Source organism: Xenopus laevis, chromosome 2L (assembly GCF_017654675.1).
Source record: "Xenopus laevis strain J_2021 chromosome 2L, Xenopus_laevis_v10.1, whole genome shotgun sequence".
NCBI classification, from domain to species: Eukaryota; Metazoa; Chordata; class Amphibia; order Anura; family Pipidae; genus Xenopus; species Xenopus laevis.
Genome location: NC_054373.1, coordinates 99,146,143 through 99,166,157, shown reverse-complemented (window position 1 = coordinate 99,166,157; position 20,015 = coordinate 99,146,143). Strand labels below are relative to the sequence as shown.

Here is a 20,015-nt window from a genome sequence, read left to right as displayed (position 1 = left end):
TTCGACTTCGAATATCGAAGTCGAAGGATTTAGCGCAGATAGTTCGATCGAACGATCGAAGGATAATTCCTTCGATGGAACGATAAAATCCTTTGAATCGAACGATTTTAATCCAACGATCGAAGGAATATCCTTCGATCAAAAAAAGTTAGCCAAGCCTATGGGGACCTTCCCCATAGGCTAACATTGACTTCGGTAGCTTTTAGATGCCGAACTAGGGGGTCGAAGTTTTTTTTAAAGAGACAGTACTTCGACTATCGAATGGTCGAATAGTCACACGATTTTTACTTCGATTCCTTCGATTCGAAGTCGTAGTCGAAGGTCGAAATAGCCCATTCGATGGTCGAAGTAGCCCAAAAAAAAAACTTCGAAATTCAAAGTTTTTTAACTTTGAATCCTTCAAAGTTAGTGAATCGGTTAGTGAATCAGCCCCTTAGAGTTGAAGTATTTCTGGTCAGGTGATCTCTGAGACAGCACACAGACCATCATAAAATGGTGGCTCAAGGCAAGAGATGTAAATGGGCAATATTTACTTAAATATTTATTCCAGTTTGGTAAGATTCTTTAATATGCCACTTAATATGACATTAACTATCTGTTGCTTTAGTGTTCATTTTTGGGGGTATAGTTTTCCTTTAATCATACAGGTGTAAGATAGAGCTGGTGAAGCCATTTAAACTGAATTAATTTAGCTCATAGAGAGTATAGGTAATAGTCGCTTCTGTCAGTTACCTCATTCCAATCCTCCTCTGTGAGGTCTTGGATATCGGTCCGTCACTTATGGTAGGCCTTCTGGAAGGGTGGGGAGGTTGTTTGCAGTTAGGTTTTATATAATGCAGACTTTGGTTTAGTTCGAGTGGGAGACCAGAGTACAGTTTCAAATTGGGGCTGGGAGATTAGTATATCCAATCCATCAAATTGTGTTGGAAGACATGCTGGAAGGTTGGGGTCTGTAAATTTCTCTTAAAAGAACTCATATGAGCCAAGCGTGGGACCACCTAACATCTTGTAAGTGCCTGACCTGTTTTCAGGGCCAGTATAAAAGGTCAGGGAATTTATTGAAGCGGGGAAGGCGGAATTCGCCCACAGAGGTATGTTAGGGGGAATTGGAGAGTGTTGCGGATAGAGCTTAAGTGCTAAGTTCCAGGCCTTCCTTGGGGTTGTCATAACGGCTGGTTTCTCATGATCTGTAATTGCTCTGTACGGAAGATGCCTAAGATCTTCTAGTGACCCTACAGAAAGTACCTGAGGATTTCTGTACAGCTTGTAGGGGTCTGGATAAAACCACCATATGACGTAATGCAGTGGACTAGCTAGATAAGAGGTATACATCTGGTAGTCCCCCGACTTTAGTGGCAGGCATTAATTTACTCCAGGCTAGTCTAGGTGTCTTGCTTCCCCATACAAATTGCATCAGGATCTGGTTAACAGTTTTAAAGAAGCTTTTATGAATATGGACGGGAGAGTTGTGAAATATATACACTGTAGATATACCATCTTAAAGATGTTAATTTTCCCCCAGAGCGGTAAAGGGAATTTAGTCCATGCAGGAAGGGTAGCGTTCAGAGAGACTAGGACTTGCTTGAGGTTGCGTGGTATGAATGTATTTCGATCCGGGTGAATATTGATTCCCAGGTAGTTAAACATCTCTCACGATAGCATACTGTATCTTGCGTCAATACTGTCAACTATCTGCTGCTGAATGTTTACAAAGTTTTCCCTGTAGTTGTGCAAATAGGGTAATACAATAAAATTTGCATCAGGTACCCACCCTCTTTGGTGACATGTTGACAACAAAATACCAGTAAAGGATTCTTGAAAGTTTGATATTGACACATTGTGACCAACAGCAGAATTCTGCAGTAGCAGTCCGAGTGCCAACCCTGCCTCAGTTTCCCTGCCTATGAAACTATGGTTAGTGGAGCTGCAATTTTCCTCCAAAGTTTAACTGTGTCCCAATATGAACTTTTGGATCTCATTTCTGCAGCTATGTGACTAGTTAGTGTCACATGTAAATACTATATAAAGACTGAGCCAATATCAAGGCATAAACCATAACAAAAAGCTTTAAAAATAATCATGGTTCAATTTAGTACCTTGTGAAATCCGGAGGTACTGGAGTAGTGACAAAGGAAGCCATGGGCTTCCTGTGGACCTGCTGGAACATCATAAGAATTTCTGGACTCTTGGAAATGAGTTCACTTTTACTGCAAGATCGGAGCTGTAAGCAAAGGAGAAAGTTAGGAGAAAAAGCCTACATTTTGTTGCTATTTTTTAAATGCAGATCCACAATTAACACTATGTACAGGCACCTATAATACCTTTAATCCAAAAAATTAAAACAAAATATATATTCACAAACAATATTTGTCTTTATGATCAAAAATATCTATTTTCAGAATGAACCAATCTTAAAAGGATAACTTAAATGGATGGGTTCTCTTCAATTTCACTTACTCAAGACGGAAAATCTTGAATAACCTTATATTATTATGGTGCAGCAGGCCAGATACTGTTCAAATTTCAATATCCAGTATATTCTGATATCTCACATCAGTCCTTCAGGCTACACAAAGTCAAAAGAATCACTGTCTAAAATACTTTAAGTTAAATAGAAGTTCCCCAAAACACTTCACACAATTTAGCTACAGTTTATTTATTCTAAATATAAATGCATAGAACCTAAATAATGTTTTCACCTGATGTTCCACCTCTTGTAACAGTGACTCCAGAAGCTCTGTTTCTTGAGTGAGAGAGGTCTTCTGGCCTGAAAATAAATTTATAATGGGCTATATGTTTCATAAGCATTGTGTACCCACTCCACTGACAGTAAGTTCTATTTTAAAGAAAACATTTGAAAGTATTCTTGTTTGAAAAAACCAACCCATCATGTTAGTCAAGCAAAATTAACTTGAATTCCAATATATACATTATTTGAATCTGGTTTCCATCAGTCTGGGATTTCATAATTATAGCAAGCAGGTAGGAGCCATTTTGTGGACACTGTTATTAAGGCAAGCCTTCCATCATCTTAAAATCTTTTTGTGCACCAGAATTTGGGACCACATGTCCATCCCCATGCCCTGGCTACACAATTAAATGGTTAAAAGAACTGGAGGAATGTGAGGAGAGCAGTGACATCTAGAAGTGCTGAATGGAAAGTGAAATTAATTGCTTGCCCCGCCTCTATGCCTTAGGCATAGAGTAGGGGCAGGCAGTATTTAATTGACAGCTGAGATTTTTAAACGAGTTTATAACAGCTATTAAAGCTTTAACGAAAAAAAAAAGAATTTGGATTTCATGTTTAATTTGAAAAGGACTTCTATTATAGAGCTTTTATGTCTGGGTGACAGGTCCACTTTAACAGATAATTCTTGAAAATATTTTGCTCCAAGAATGAGCCACCAAACTACGGGTTGCCTGTAAATGTTACAAACCTGTATTTGGAGACATATCGCACACATGTAACATACCCATTAATGTGATGAGTTTGTTTTTGAGTTGAGTGTCAAGTCTTGCAATCATCATCTCTACTGCATTGCGAATTTCCCGAACCCTCTCATCCTTTGCTCCCCGAACAGCTTCTACATTCCGTTCCTATGGTAAATAATATTGCATCACCTCATTGCATATTGAAGTACAGTTATACTGAAATAAATTGCTTGTGAATAAATGTATTACAGATTCAAGACTGGTGTAAATGAGACAATTCTTCCCTTTTATTTATATATTACTGCATAAAATGAAAAATTGGGTAGTTTGCTGAGGATTTACAATTATTTATCGTCTTACCACTTCTTGCACAAGGCTGATTAATTCCATAAGTCGCCTGCGCAGTTTTGCTACTTCTTCATTCACTTTGGTAACATGCTGCTCATAGATCTCAGCCAAGGGTTTGAAGGTGTGGCCCCCATGCTAAAAAATTACAAATGCATCACATGGTTATTTTATAGTTTGCAAATAGCAAAACAAAATAACTTTACTAGTTCCCAGTGTACATTTTTTAAATAATACCTGGAATGTTGATTACAATGATTACAGATAATAGCTTATGTATGGGATTTCCAGTACCCATATATTTACATATGTACATCTGAAGCATCATATGGTGCCAAATTCTGCTACATGGAAATCTTAAATAGGATGTTTTAACTTACCATTCCTCCCCACAGGGCACACTGATGACAAATGCAAATTTTGCAAGTCCAACAAAAAACACTTAATTTTTCATGATGGTTTTCACATCTGTAAAAAAAAAAAAAAAAAAAAAAAAAAAAAAAAAAAAAAAGTTAATTTTATGGTCTCATTACAAAATTGCATGATATAGATTTCATTGGAGTCTGCAGTTGTTCCCACTACTATTGCAATATGCAGAAAGTTTCTCAAAAACAACCAATTGCCCTGCACATCACTGCAAAGAAATAGTTGTAAATTGAAGAAATTTTAAAACTGTAAAGTGTTTTGTGTGTAATAGCAGCTAGTGGATAAAGTAACACTAACTAGGGTTAACATATATATATGTAATCACTCAAAATAATCACTGGAATTGATTTAATCGATAAATAATTATGAATTTAATAGATATCACATGTCTTAATTTCTAAAGACCTCGGAGTAAAAAAAAAATTTTTTTTCTAATTTATTAATCAAATATAAATTCCAAACGCCCAAATATGCCTTTTTATGCAAAACAAGCAAACCACAACTGTCCAATAAACGTGTAGTTTTCACAGTTTCCATAAATTGACTATACACCATTTTTTTCTCTCGCTAGTTCTATATAATGTTCTCCCTTGTGTATAATGCCCTGCATAACGTTTTATATAATACTCTCCCTTAAAGGAAAACTAAACCGTAAAAACAAATAAGGCTACAAATGCCATCATTTATATACTAAACTAACTGCACTAGCCTATAGTTAAGCATCTCTACAGCAATAATGATCACAATTGTGCAGAGGAGCTCACCATCTTGGATTTTATTAGGAGGGTACTCAGTATGGTTTTTGGCAGCTATTGAGAGAAGCAGCAGCAGAAAAGGTGGGAGAGCTAATAGGGGCATATTTGGAGCCACAGATCTTCACTGCTAAAGGGCTACAGTTGCCTTTGGCTGGAACAGAATTCCAAATCACAACATTTTATTTCTGCTTCAGTTTAATACCATAAACATCTTAAAGAAAATCCTGACTTGCTCTGCAATGTTCATAACTATACCCAAAATCAGGAAAAAAATCCTGAAAATCCAGTGAAAACCAGAATCGAACATTTTTTTTAAACTTTTTCCCCAAATTTTTTCAGGTTTTTGCCTCAAAACTTCAAATTTATTGCATTATCGGGATAAATCCACCAAAAACCACAATATCTTCAAATTGGGATAGGGACATCTCCCATTGACTTATACAGGTCTGAGATTGCGGATTTTCATGTTCAAGCTTTTTGCAGCATTGGCATATAATACATCTCAAAAAATTCTAGAGTTTTTGCCCCCATAAACCCGACCAGAAAAATTTGAGGTTTAGTAAATAACCCCCTTATTATTGCCCTAGGTGCAAATACAAGCACCGAGAGGGTCAAAACTGCACCCCTCTGCACTCATGCCTAAATTAATAGTGCCCTCTGGACCTTTCAGCAGCACTTGCAGACATAAGGCAGCCCAATGCTTAACACTTGCTATAAGACCACTTTCCTCTTGTTATCTCATTTACTATGCACTCTTAAGCTCCCCATAAACACGACGATTTTTTCAGCCGAACGACCGATTTTAGTGAAGTCCGACAATCCTTCCAAATTATCATGCGGTTAGTGGGATTCAAACGATCGTACATCTTATGATTTTCCGGCCGACATCTGTCAGGAAATTGATCGGCCAGGTTAAAAAATCTTTGTCGGTCCCAGTGCAATCTATCTGTGTTTGCAGGGCCAAGCAGGCATCTCCTCTTTGTTTTCCTGGCAAATTGGTCTTTTTAGTTGATGGTCAATTTGTACGATCGTTCCGAGAAAATCGTGGTCTCACGATGAGGATCGGATCTTTTAAAAGTCTCAACATCTATGGAAAGCTTTAGGTGCTGATTTATCCAAAATCGAGTTGGGTCTTTTTCTCAATTCAAGAAAACCACAGAGAAAACCGTGGAAGTGGAAAAAACATGTGCGTATTTTCTGAAACCTCGAATAGTCAGAATTTATAAAACTCAGCCAGGTTGTATAGAAGTCAATGGGAATGTTCTCTAGCAACTTTATTTATAAATTTATTTTCCCAGTTTATTAAAACATTCAAGATTAGCAGGCCTCATTGAAAATTAATGGGACACTGAGATTCTCTCTGACATGCAAAAAAAACACACATGGATATTTTGTTGCAGTTTTAGCTTAAATAAGCTAGCATTAGAGAAAAAAGTTGCATGAGTTGTCAGCGTTTTTTGTTTTTTTTTCTTCACAAACTTGGATTTTGATAAATCTGCCCCTTACAGTGTTATCCCATTTTGCACTGTCCCTTACGATGGCCTAAGAATTCTTGCACACATTTCTGCAATATACAAATGTAATTGTCAAGCAAAATATAGAGATCCATGGCACATACTTGTCCTTCTCATTTTCCTCATGCTTATTCAAGCTGCAGAGTTGCAAGGTGTCAAGCTGTTGAGTGACTTCTTCTGCCCATCTACAGTTAACCAACTCCCTGAGTTGAAGGGGAGCTCTGCAAGAAAAAAGGAACAAGTTTATTTAATACAAAATATTTCACTTCACTTCCACACTACGCTAGGTTACAAAGATGTATTAACTTGAGGATAAATTTCCTCATGCCTAGACTACAAATTAGGTTTTATAGACTGGAGGGGCTTATAGGTAAACGGGAATGTAAGTGTTTTGTGATTTTATAAAAGTTGAAAATGATGCTTTCAGTAGCAATCATTTTTACAAATAACTTTAAAAGCACTGAACATTTTTAATAAAGGTATATTGAAAAGTTGCTTAGAATTATGTATTCTTTTATTAGGAAAATGTTTGTTTTGGTGTTGACTTGCCCTTTAAAATCTATTACATAATTTCCAAAAAGCATATTTTTAAATACCAAATACTACTGATTCGAAGGCATCTCCCGTCTTAAAATCTGAAACAGCTAACCGTTTTATTTAAAGACGGGACATGCCTTAGAATCAGTAGTATTTGGTAAAGTGAGAATAATCAGTTATATGAGATTTATATTATATGCCACATTACTACACTGTAGTATTTTTTCCCACTCTATACAAACCTTCTTACTGGTACAGAATACATTACCTTTACATAATAGAATTAAATTACAAGAGTAGGTACTTGGGTGTAGAGAAATGAATCAAATCATCTGCATGTATACTGAAAAGCCAAGCTTAATACACAGAAGCCCTGTGTTAATTAGCACCTCTGTGAATGTGCTAGATACAACCCAAAAATGAGAACACACCGCTGTTTTGAAAGAGATCGTGTCACGTTAGTTTTCAAGTATAAAATTTATTATAAAATTTCATTGGGGAACAGAGAGACTGTCAAGCCAATATTGCCATCTACTATAGCCTGTATTCTGCAAAGTGCAGCTAACATATATTAATGTCAGAGGGCACCTCTGTAGTTTGCATATTCATCTGCACTGAGGTGTCAAATGCTATTAAATTACAAATTAACTTGAATAACTATTAATGTTGTCCCTTAGCGACAGTGCTGCTCATCTTGAACTGTACTTAGGATTTAACATAGATTACAAATATTCAAATTTTTCTTAACCGCTCTTTGCTTCTGATAAGTCAAAACGACCAAATGGTCAAATAGATAATCAAATTGCAGAAAATACAGCTAAAGGGGAAGGCAAGGAATGTTAATCTCAAGCACACTAACAATTTTTCCCACAACACCATGTTCCTCTGCCCACCTCACCCAATCTGTGCTGTCTTTATAATGCAGATAAGGCCTTGTTTCTATTGGCAGCATGCAAAGGTGAGCTGTATGCGTTCAGCAATAAACTGCTAGCTTGTCACAGCACCTATTTGTCAGGACAGAGGTCCCTATGGGGAGACCCATCTCCCAAGATGGAGAGTAAGAGACTTGGTCGAATTTTCCCAATTTTAAGAAACCATTTAATACTGCGCTAAGATGCCATCAGCCTTCCCTTGTCCTTTATCCCCTTCAGTTCTTTCTAAATGTCGAGTGGCAAACTTGAATTCAGAGCAACAGAATGAATAATTGTGATCACAACATGGCAGGTTACACAATACATAATCTTGTTCCATAGAACTGCATGCATTATGGCAAGTGCAGTGTGTTCACAATTACATGTAGATAGCAATAAACATGCAGTTGCACAAATACATATATTCTAGGCTTTTTATGGGGGCAGTAAGCTATAATTTCTAATAATAATAATAATAATAATAATTAGTTAGGGTTACATAAAGTGGTTACATGGGAAGAAGACTATCTTACCTGCAATGAGGACACTGAGCCCGTTGCTCAGTTAACCATCTCTACAGGGGGGGAAAGAAACAAAATGCTTATGAAGATAAATATTTCATATGAAATTTCACAAGTGACAAGAAGAGGTTGCAGGCTATATAACACCTACCATACTGTATTAATCAAACATGCTCTTAAGAAAGTATGTAAAATTTAGTTAAAATTTCGATATATGTGACCAAAGAAATATTTGGGGTAAAAAAAGTCAAAGGGATTTGATCTATTAAAGAGCACCAGCATATTGAAAAGCAAATTTGCCTCATGCTGTAAAATCATGAAAAACTAAAGCACTCACCCGGATGCAGCTGAAACAACAAAGTTTGGAACAGTGTGGGCAGAGACGAGCATCTCTCAACTTCTCCATGCATATAAAACATCTGAAGACCTCTGCTATGCTCTGTATTAAAGAGAAATAAGTGGGTATATAGCCCATAATAGCATTTAACGTTTACTCCATGCAATCACAAAAAATTCACACTAATATATTTTCAACACGAATTGCATATATGCAATTACATGGACCATCTGAATAGATGACTATTTAAAAAACACTTTAATACACACAATAATTAGGAATGATTCCAGTGCATAATTTCTGATTGATTGAGCCAATTACTGAATCCTCCACAAAAGATTTGGCCGAATACAAAACTGCATCCAATAAACATAATAATTAGGAATGCTCCCAATGAATAATTTTTTTGATTCAAACTATCACTGAATCCTCCACCAAAGAATGACCGAATTCAAAACTCCATCCAATACCTAATTTGCATATTCATATTTGTGAAAAGTAATTGAATTCTGAACACAAATTTGTGTCAAGTTAATCTTTCCATATGGTCACATGACTAAGTGTTCAAATTCCAGAACCCCAGCTTGATAGTTACACAACTGCTGTGCTATCATCCTTCCAGATGGAGGATATTACCTGGACATATAGCGGCAGATTTATCAAAATGCGAGATTAGAACTTAATAAATAAAAACTCACCCATGTTCTATTTATTTCTGTGACTTTTTAACTGTATTTATCAAATGGCAAGTTCTAACTTCCACCCATTGATAAATACAAGTCTAAAAATCCCATAGGAATGAAAAGAAAGTGAGGGAGTTATTTTGATAATTCTGCCCCATAATGTATGATGAAGAGTCAAACTATAACAATCAACCAACCACACATGATTGCATTTTACTTGAATGAGTTTGTGATGGTCTATAATGGTGTCAGGTTTACTTTTGCAGACCAAGTCCATTTGGATAAAACCTACTGACAACATACAGTTAAGTACATTTTTAGACAGACAACTTTTTTCTAATTTTGATTCTGTACATTACAACAATGAATTTTAAATGAAAAAACTCAGATGCAGTTGAACTGTAGCTTTAATTCAGTGGGTTGAACAAAAAGATTGAATAAAAATGTGAGGAACTAAAGCCTTTTTTAACACAATCACTTCATTTCAGGGGCTCAAAAGTAATTGGACAAATTAAAAAACTGAAAATAAAATGTTCATTTCTTATACTTGGTTGAAAACCCTTTGTTGGCAATGACAGCCTGAACTCATGTACATCACCAGATTCTGGGTTTCCTCCTTTTTAATGCTCAGCCAGGCATTTACTGCAGCGGCTTTCAGTTGCTGTTTGTTTGTGGGCCTTTCTGTGTGAAGTTTAGTCGTCAACAAGTGAAATGCATGCTCAATTGGCTTCAGATCCGTTGCCATTCAAGAATATTCCACTTCTTTGCTTTAAAAAAACTCCTGGGTTGCTTTGGCTGTATGTTTTGGGTCGTTGTCCATCTGTATTATGAAACGCCTACCAATCAATTTGACTGCATTTAGCTGGATTTGAGTAGACAGTATGTCTCTGAACACCTCAGAATTAATTCAGCTGCTTCTGTCCTGTGTCACATCATGGATAAACACTAGTGTCCCAGTGCCACTGGGAGCCATGCACGCCCAAGCCATCACACTGCCTCCGCCATGTTTTATAGATGATGTGGTATGCTTTGGATCATGAGCCGTCATTCTGGTAGAGGTTGATCTTGGTTTCATCTGTCCAAAGAATGTTTATCCAGAACTGTGCTGGCTTTTTTTAGATGTTTTTTTTTTTAGCAAAGTCCAATCTAGACATTCTATTATTGATGCTTATGAATGGCTTGCACCTTGCAGTGCACCCTCTGTATTTACTTTCATGCAGTCTTCTCGTTGTGGTAGACTTGGATATCGATATGCCTACCCCCTGGAGTGTGTTGTTTTCTTGTTTGGCTGTTGTGAAGGGGTTTCTCTTCACCATGATTCTGCAATCATCCACCTGTTGTCTTCTGTGGATGTCCAGGTCTTTTTGCATTGCGGAGTTCACCAGTGCTTTCTTTCTTTCTCAGGATGTCCCAAGCTGTAGATTTTGCCACTACTAAAATTGTAACAATTTCTCCAGGGCTTTTATTTGCTTCATTGATAATGATAACAAAGAAATTGGCCACACTTGCCCATGAAATAGCCTTTGAGTCAATTGTCCAATTACTTTTGAGCCCCTGAAATGAAGTGATTGTGTCTTTTTGTTTAACCCACTGAATTAAATCTTAACTGCATCTGAGTTGTTTCATTTAAAATTCATTGTGGTAATGTACAGAACCAAAATTAGAAAAAAGTTGTCTCTGTCCAAAGATTTATGGACCTAACTGTAAATTCAGTGTTACCCACAGAATGGAGTTGATGTAGTTGTTTAAGATGATAAAGGATGCTTACAAAGGTTACTGGAGTGCACAAGTGGATGTCTCAGAATTATTTGTACAACAGTTTTAATAAAGTTAAAAACAATATTACAGAGTGCAGATTTAGAAGATTTAACAAACAGGTGGTTTAAACTACAGCCCTGACAGCGGCAACAGTAACAACAACAAAAACTGATTGTTTTGATGGGTTTTTTTTATCCTGTTTTGCATCATATTTAACAGGACGGACTATGCTTTCATATAATTTTATGTTTTATTCACATTTTCAGTGAAACTTCAATTTTACGTCCCATGACTTTAAATTTTCTCTCATTTTAGATTTTTTGTGGTCTCATTTATATATTATGCATAATACATTTCGGTCACCCTAAATTCAGAACCAATGCTAAACACCCTGTTCTCGGCTCGTTTCCACCTTTAACAGCCGTCTTTCACCTCGGGAGGAGCCCACGGCTAATCGGATGCCGCCAGGTCTTATTAAGAGAGTTTCCAAGCGAAGGGTTCTGAACAAGCTCATTTGCCTGTTTGGAACCGCAAAAGAAAAATATATTTTATAAAAAAAAATCAGCATACATTTCAGCAAACCTTAAAAACTGGGGATGTAAAATCCGTGTTCTACTGTATAGGCTACATTTTTCACTTAATAAACAGGGACATAAAGTGACTGCAGTTGCTGTTTAACAGTGTTTGTTTCAACTAAGACTGCTCCTATTGCTACAGACCAGCCAGCTCATTTATAGTGTTTCTGCAAACACACAGTCCAGTGCATAATATATAACTACATATAAAACCTTCTGATCTGAAAGTTTTCTTTGTGAAGCACAGGACTGGAAGTGAATACCCTGAGACCTCACTGCAGATTCCTCAGTTGGTACATATTCTTTATGGTTAAAGGACATGTAAAGCCTACATTTTCCTACCATGTATATAAATTGGGCACATCTTCCCCACTCAAGCCACATCATTGTACTGCATATACCCCTCTATTTGCCAGTGCCATCACATTTTTTTTTTTAAAAAAACATACAAATAGCAGTTTTCACCAGGGGGCCATTTCCCTCTGACACATCATCAGATACATTGACATCTGCAAACAGGACATGTATGCTGTAAAGTTCATGCACAGGCACAACGTATTTTGATGAAAAGTTTTGCTGGGGTTGAGCACTGTAATGGTTCGACTGAGCTCAGGAGAGGTGATTAGGGGAAATAAAATAGGATCAGACAGCTAGTTTCTATGGGAAACAGCAATGCTATCTCTTCATTGGCCGTTAGACTGGAGGGTGTGTTTAGTAATCTGAGCGGAGAAGAACGGAGCATGCTCATGTGCCAACAGCCAGTAAATTCCCTAGGTAGGGGGCAGAGTGGGTTAGAGGAGGAGAAATAATTATAAGTGATTAAGAAGATGCTGCAGCCTTACTAGTAACCTCTCAACAACCAGTGTAGCACGTATCTAAACATTTCAAAGAGGCTGTTCACGGATTTTTGTGGGGGGGGGGGCTTTACATGTCCATTAAGAGCTTCACAACACCATTAGAAAAACAGATTAGCCAACTGTGTTTGCGATAGCTGATAAATGTAAGTGTAATGACAGTGTATCAGTTTATAGAGATGATATGGCCATCATATGCATAATCAACATTTAACTACCAGTTGAATGCCCTAAGCCTAAGGTTATTCGATTATTTTAAAATTATTCTTTCCGTAATAATGGGGCATTCATATAGAGTGACATGGTGTAGCCATACATGATGATGAGGATGATAGTTGATTGGTCTCAATTGGAACACTCGTATAATTTAACATTTTTATCTTTGAAATGAATATTGTCACAAAACAGTATTTAACAAAACACAAACTGCATGTGATTTTACCTAGTGATTATACACGAGAGGGCCAGAGCACAACATAATGAATATTCTACATAAGAATTAGCCACCAGTAAATAAACAAAGCTGCAGCAAGCAGAGATTTATTTAACATGGTAACAGGAGGGGGTGGATACAATAAGTTGTTATTGACCTCCTGGGAAGGTCCCACTAATGACAGGTCTTTCTGACAAGTAAAGCTCCATAACCCAAGGTGTAAATTGCAATTGCTCTCTCTGCACTAGAAAAGACAAATTTCATGTTTAGTAAGCAGAATTTCAGCTCTTAAACTAATTTATTTAGGTCAACAGTTCAGTCCCAATCAAACTTTTGCATGTCTTGAGTAGGTTTCCTTAAGTTATCATGCTCCTCTATGTAAACGCTTTCTCTGGCTCCCAATTTTCTCTCAAATTAAGATTACTAACACTTACGGTAAAATCATTGCCCTTAATAATAAAGCCCTTCCTAAGTCTCAAATCCACATCATCCCATTCCAGACTGCAAGACTGTGCTCAAACTTTGATACATTGTGGCATGGAGTTAAAGAGAAAAATCCCCCCGTTCCTTCTAAACTTTCAACTGCCTCCTAAATGCCTTTTTTTTTACTCTGTAATCCATTTGTTTTTGTAAAAACACTATGGGTTATTGATAAAAGGTAGAGTTTTAGAGGATTGTGAAGTTTTTTTTATACCTCGAATGAACAAATCAAATGTTTTTTAATTTATGAAAAAAAACTTGATTCAGCGTTGTCAGGTGAAAAACTCAATGTATTCGAATTGATCAAATTTTCAGCAAAAAAATAAAAACTTGAATTGCTCTAATTAATCGAATTTTTGAGCAAAGCCACATAAAAAAAACCCTAACATTATGAAGGCTACAAACATCTTCAAATGGTTCAAGGTACCTCTGCCATTGACTTCTACATGACCGACAGGTTTTAGCTGCAGTATTTTCAGATTCAAGCTATTTCCAGCTTCCAGTCTCAAATCTCAAAAACAAATAAAAATGTCTAGCCAAAATTCTCATTATTAACCAGTGATCTGTTTCCAGACAACACACTTGTTATGATTGCTGCTAATCTGCAAACACAGCAACGTTTTTGTTAGGTGACACAAAAGCAATGTTAGGGGCACAGAATTTAACAGCTGACAACGGTGTCAAACCAAGATTATCAACAGATTCCCAGTCAGTGGAAATGTATAATGTTGTTCTTGCTTTAATACTGTGAAATTCTGCAAACCATCAACATTTAAAATTTCAGTAAGCCCAGATATGAGTCTGGGATCCAGTGCATCCATAGTCACTGAATAACTTGGATTCACGATACAGCTAAGGCAGCATACTCACCATTAACAATCATTTTTTGCAGCTATTCTAACAGAGAGAAATAAGACTGCAGCACTGTCTCACAACTTCTAATATTACTCTACGGCGCATGCTCACAGCCTAGACCAGCCACAAGAGATCCCTTGGACAGATGAGAAGATGGTGGCATGGGTCGCAGTTAATTAATAAGGGTTAACACCACCACCCCCACCAGTATTTAACCCTTTTGTACTCCTTTTTAAAGTTCTTAGGTTTTTACATGCTCCAGCTAAGTTAGCATAAATAATATGTTTGACTATGATACTACATGATTACTGAAGCATCTGACTTATATTTTTTTCTAAAAGTGTTTACAGGTGTCCAAGCAATAGTCAAAACAAAGTCATTCCTATAGTTACAGGCTTCCACAGGATACCTATTGCTGTTTTCCACAACATCGCCATTGACTAAACCTTAGTAGAGAACAATGAGGAACAGCTTTGATACTGATGGAAATTCACCACTCTTTTTGGTACAGACTCCCCTACTCAGCTAATGACAAAATGCAATAACAATAAACATTTTTCAACAAGTAATAAAAAAAAAAATCAAACAAAACCATTCAATGCAAGTGGAAGTTGTGGAAAACATTTCAAAACAAAAATATACACTAAAAGAGGAGTTTGGTACCACAGTAAAGCTGGGCAAATTAAGTTGTTTGGGGGCCTTGCCTAAATATTGGACTTTACAGGTGCCGAGTGAGGCCAGCCGAGTTTCCTAGGAAATGTGGCCAGAGCCTACGCACCCCCCACCGTGCATGTACGTTAGTGAGGAGCGGTGTCTAGGTAAAAGGGTTATGGGCGGTGGGGAAACAAGTGCTTGGACTAGGGTTAGGTCAGATGAGGTATGTGCCTAGTGCCCCTTCACTGATGGACCAGAAGCACGTGCCTCTTCTGCCTAGCCCCTGGATCTAAACAAATTGAACCTGTAGGGAAAGGAGCACATCCACCGTCTCATGTGTCCTCACACAACAAAAGTTTCCATTTTTTCTAAATCTGTAAAGAAACACCTAATATTGGCCTTAATGCACACACAGTCAGACATAGCCAACTCAGCAGTAAATATTAGACTGTGTATGGTCAACTTAAATAAAGGTGGAAAACAGAAGAACGTTTGGGGTCTGATAAAATAAATGGGCATTTTGTTAATGCGTTCATAATGTTTTTTAGAGATGTGTTTTGTAATTATAATTGGACAAAGTTTGCATGCAAAGCCTAACTCAAAACACATGTAAGTCAATACATAACACTGAAGAACAGTCCTGTTCAACTCGCCCTGGTGCAGAGGACTAGGTAATATATAAGCAAATCTAGCACTATACACATAAGGACTACAAAAGGTGTAAAGTTAAAAAAAAAAGTGTGGGAGCTGCAATTTCATGGTTTTTGGAAGTGCCTTTGGGCCAGGGCTTGCACATTACATGCTGAGCAACAAGCGCATATGTGCCGTGTTGAATGCTAGGAGAGGAGGCAGCATTTTTAAATAAGCACTCAGGTTACCTACTCTGTTCTTTTTTTATACCAATCATGATGATATGCATTATTTGTAATTATTGTAGGATACACTGGACTTAGATATTGTAGGTAGGTTGCTCAATTGGAGGAATTGTGAACAAGTGATATACATTTTTATTTAATAAATTAAGTGGGTCTGCTTGCTTTTATGAAGGATTCCAATCTAATCCCAATAGTCCTCTACTTGTGCATAATCCAGGAATTAACTTGAGCATCACAAAAATGGATGATCCCTAATGGCAGTGTACAAAAGCCCATTTGCAAATGTTAAATGTGATTAACAGATACCTTTTGGAAGAAGGACACCTTAAAAATACACAAGAACACGTTGATCAGCAAGAAAGCACGTTCATTTTATAGATGACCAGAGTCAAATGGTAAACTGGTAACCCTACATATGTGAGTTTGTTTCGCCCTTCCTCTCTCACCTCCACGCTCTGCTCATCCATCTCCTCCAGCTTGGGCTCTTTGATCTTGCAGTAGTGCAGGGATTTCTTCCTGGACCTGAAGTAGGTCAGGTACCTGACGGTGCTGCACAGACAAGTCAGAAAATGATCAGTAAAACGCCCCCTTTCAGCTGCAGACATGCAGCAGCCGGGAGAGTAAAGGGAGACAAGGGGGCCAGAAGGACACAAAGACTAGCGGACAGATGGCGGCTGAACATTCACGATAAATTATGCCTGTATTGAAGGTAAATGGGGAGGTAATTAGCAGCAGTCATTTATAACACTGGAACCAGCAGCCGCCATCTTTATCCGGGCTTGTTACTCAGAAACCAGCGACGCCGCACTGAAAACATAGGGAGGGAGGCGAGGTCAATACGTCACGGCGCTGGGAGCTGCATGGAAACGTCAACTCTTGCAGCCAATCAGAAATTCTCATTTATGTTCGCATCCTTTGCTTTCCACCTTGTGCTTAATTGGCGGGTCAGGATATCGGCGATAAGGAATCGGACCCAAAAAAAGAGCAATACAAAAAACCTGAGGATGCCAATTGTATCACTTTGTAAACGCTTAAAAAACAGTAGAAGGCGCAGTAGTTTAGGTTATAGGAAGTGGTAGCTAAAATGTTTGTATGTAGCACATGTATGTGACAAATGCTTATTGGCTTACTCTGAAACCAGGACAGAAAATAATCATACGAGTCAAATTTGGGAAACACTGACTATGCTGTCCACATACGTGGATCCCCTAGCAGGGTCTTACACACATACAGAAAAAATCCCTATTTATTTTTCATCCCCCTGACTGCCTCACCAGCACTGACTACTCCTGACATGAAGGAAAGTGAGAACCTTTCTTCTGGTGGCACAATGCAACATGTTACCAGGGGTGGGTGAGGGAAAGGGGCAATAGCAGTTCTGAGCCACCACTGCCCCCCCCCCCGCTGCTGAAAACTGGCTATATATCTGTTGAGCAGGTTGGCCATTGGCCACAGGTTGGACCTTGTGGGGTCTTAAGATGGCCATAGACGCAAAGATCCGATTGTACGAATCGAGTATATGTACGATTTTCGGACCATGTGTGGAGAGTCCCAACATTTTTAGTCCGGCGGAGATCAGTTGTTTGATCGATCAGACAGGTCAAAAGATTTCTGTCGCCTGGCGATAATATCTCTGCATGTATTGCCGATCTTATGATATTTAGTGGGAGATTGTCACCGGATCTTTCCCCGATATGCCACTAACGGCATGGCTATTTCGGAGGTAATTCGAACGTTCGGCCGTATGGCCGAATGATCGAATTACGATGCGCCAAGGGGCTCTGACGGGTCGGTCAGTTAAAAATCAAACCTTCCCGATCGATATCGTGGCCAGATATTGATCGGGAAGACCCGTCGGAAGCCCCCATACACGGGCAGATAAGCTGTCAAATTGGTCCAAACGACCGATCTGCCCGTGTATGGCCACCATTAGGGTTGCCAACTGGCCAGTAAAAATGCTGGTTGATCCCAATTTTTTTCCCGAAAAGGTGGCAACCCTAGGGGCATCATTGCAGCCTTCTCCCGACTGGCTGCCTGCTTAGGCACCCATTATGATTTGCTTGTTGGCCCAGGGTTCAGGCACCCTGATGAGGCAAATTGGGCAAAGATTAGGGATGCACCGAATCCATTTTTTGGATTCGGGCCGAACCTTTTGCAAAAGATTTGGACGAATACCGAACCGGACCCTAATTTGCATAATCAAATTAGGGGTGGGAAGGGGGAAACATTTTTTACTTGTTTTCTGACAAAAAGTCACACAATTTCCCTCCCTGTCCCATGATTCAGTTCGGCCGGGCAGAAGGATTCGGCGGAATCCGAATCCTGCTGAAAAAGGCCAAATTCTGGATTCGGTGCATCCCTAGCAAAGATCCACATATTTTGACAAGGTTGCCATACAAGTAGATCTTGATGTGTATGCCAGCTTGAGACTGTATTGTGCAGTCATGGAACTAATGCAGAGGATGTGACAGCACCAGGGTGCACACCTAGAGTCAGGACTGGAACTAGACCTAGGAAGAAGAGACATGTGCCTAAGGTGGTAGGGAGAGCTAGGCACATACCTCTTCAGTAGCCCACCCCTATCCCAGGGTATCGTTCCCCCTATCATTTAACTCAGTCCCCTCAGCAGTCCTTGTGAGCACGCTCCTTCTCATGTGTACATGCTCGTTAGCACATTCGCACGGAGGATGGAGGGCAATAAAAGACACCTAGACTGCCTAGAGTGCCCAGCTGGCTTGGTCTGGCCCTGTCTAGGGTTGTAAGCTGGCCGGTATTTGACCAGCCTAGCCAGTAAATCACCAGCCAGGGCTGGGGCCAGTATTGTAGATAGATGTATTTGTAATACATTATGAAATCCTTCTTTCCCTGATAGACAGCGCAGGTCCATCTCTGCTCCACCCATTTCCCTGCTCCACGATGGCATCACCCCTCCCCAAGTAATGTCCTCCTAACGTAAAGGCCAGCATTATACCAAAAAAAGGTGGCAACCCTACCCACATCCCGAGTGCCCTCCTCCCACAGTTCCTGCCACAAGGCTTGGGCAGTTTTGACAGCATGCAACAGAAGCCCTAGAGGCACCTTGAGCAATTTGGAGGCTGGGTGGCAGTGAAAAAGGTGCCCAGGTCACCAGGCGCATACTGTATTTCATACTGGTGCCAATAAAACATAACTTATAGTTATGTTACAGGTGTTGAACATGTCGGTCAGACAGGAGAGGGGACGTAGTTGTTAATTCAGTTCTGCACATTATAGTTCAGCAACCATATAAACACAGGTGGTGTAGGACTGGATTCCCATGATTTCTAATGTGTTTTATGTTTCACTGTAACAGCTTGGGCAAGGATTTTTGGAGTAGGTTTGTGCTGTGAGAAGTTGCATGGGAAGGAGGACAAGATACCTGTAATAATTAAGAAAATGCTGTTTGGCAAGGAAAACTGAAAAAAAAAATGCCCCTCATGCACACACACCACTTTAAAGGGAACTTGTCACCCTAAGAAATAATTCCACATTAATTTCTATCATGTTAGTTGAGCAAAATAAACTTTACTTACACTATATTTATTATTTAAATGTTGTTTCCTTCAGTCTTGTAATTACACAATCACAGCAAGCAGGCAGGTGCTTCTCAACAGCTGCTCAGAGATCACTGAGCATATGAGTGTCACATACACTTTCCAAGATGGTGACCCCCTGTGACAAGTTTGAAGGTCTGGATCATTGCTGCTATCGAGAAGCTGAAACTTTAGGCTGGTATAATAAGTCCAGCATGTAAAATATGGTTGGGGGTTCATTCTCCTTTAAATCAGGTGTTACTGAATATATGATGAGGGTGATTAGTAGAAATGCAGCATGTCCCCTTTAAAGGGCTTGTTCATCTTACAAACACTTTTTTCAGTTGAGTTATTTTCAGATAATCAGAAATAAAGACTTTTTTCAATTGTTTTCTATCTTTTATTTTTTTTACCATTTTTCTCTAGTATTTCAGTCTGGCAGCTCAGTAATCCAGGTGCAGATTCTGAACTGTTACAATTTGCTACATTAATTGAAAAAATTTCTCAGCAACAGCTGTG

At 38.7% G+C, this 20,015-nt stretch overlaps 1 protein-coding gene across 3 annotated transcripts in view; it reads right to left on the bottom strand.

The window, feature by feature from the left end:
* The window catches only part of trim37.L (tripartite motif containing 37 L homeolog), a 49,639-nt gene extending 32,431 nt beyond the window's left edge, over positions 1–17,208 (bottom strand). The window contains exons 1-9 of one of the 3 annotated variants that reach the window (XR_005965462.1): positions 16,392–17,208; positions 8,779–8,880; positions 8,454–8,494; positions 6,577–6,693; positions 4,158–4,245; positions 3,793–3,915; positions 3,474–3,597; positions 2,700–2,767; positions 2,097–2,221 (exon numbers count right to left, since the gene is read on the bottom strand). Coding sequence is in view for 2 of the 3 variants with exons in the window: in XM_018246900.2 (XP_018102389.1) it covers positions 2,097–2,221; positions 2,700–2,767; positions 3,474–3,597; positions 3,793–3,915; positions 4,158–4,245; positions 6,577–6,693; positions 8,454–8,494; positions 8,779–8,880; positions 16,392–16,550 (947 nt within the window). In the remaining variant the exon portion in view is untranslated. The remainder of the gene's footprint in view (positions 1–2,096; positions 2,222–2,699; positions 2,768–3,473; positions 3,598–3,792; positions 3,916–4,157; positions 4,246–6,576; positions 6,694–8,453; positions 8,495–8,778; positions 8,881–16,391) is intronic. The other 2 variants (XM_018246900.2, XM_018246898.2) reach the window with 2 other exon arrangements.
* Between the last annotated feature and the right edge of the window lie 2,807 nt (positions 17,209–20,015).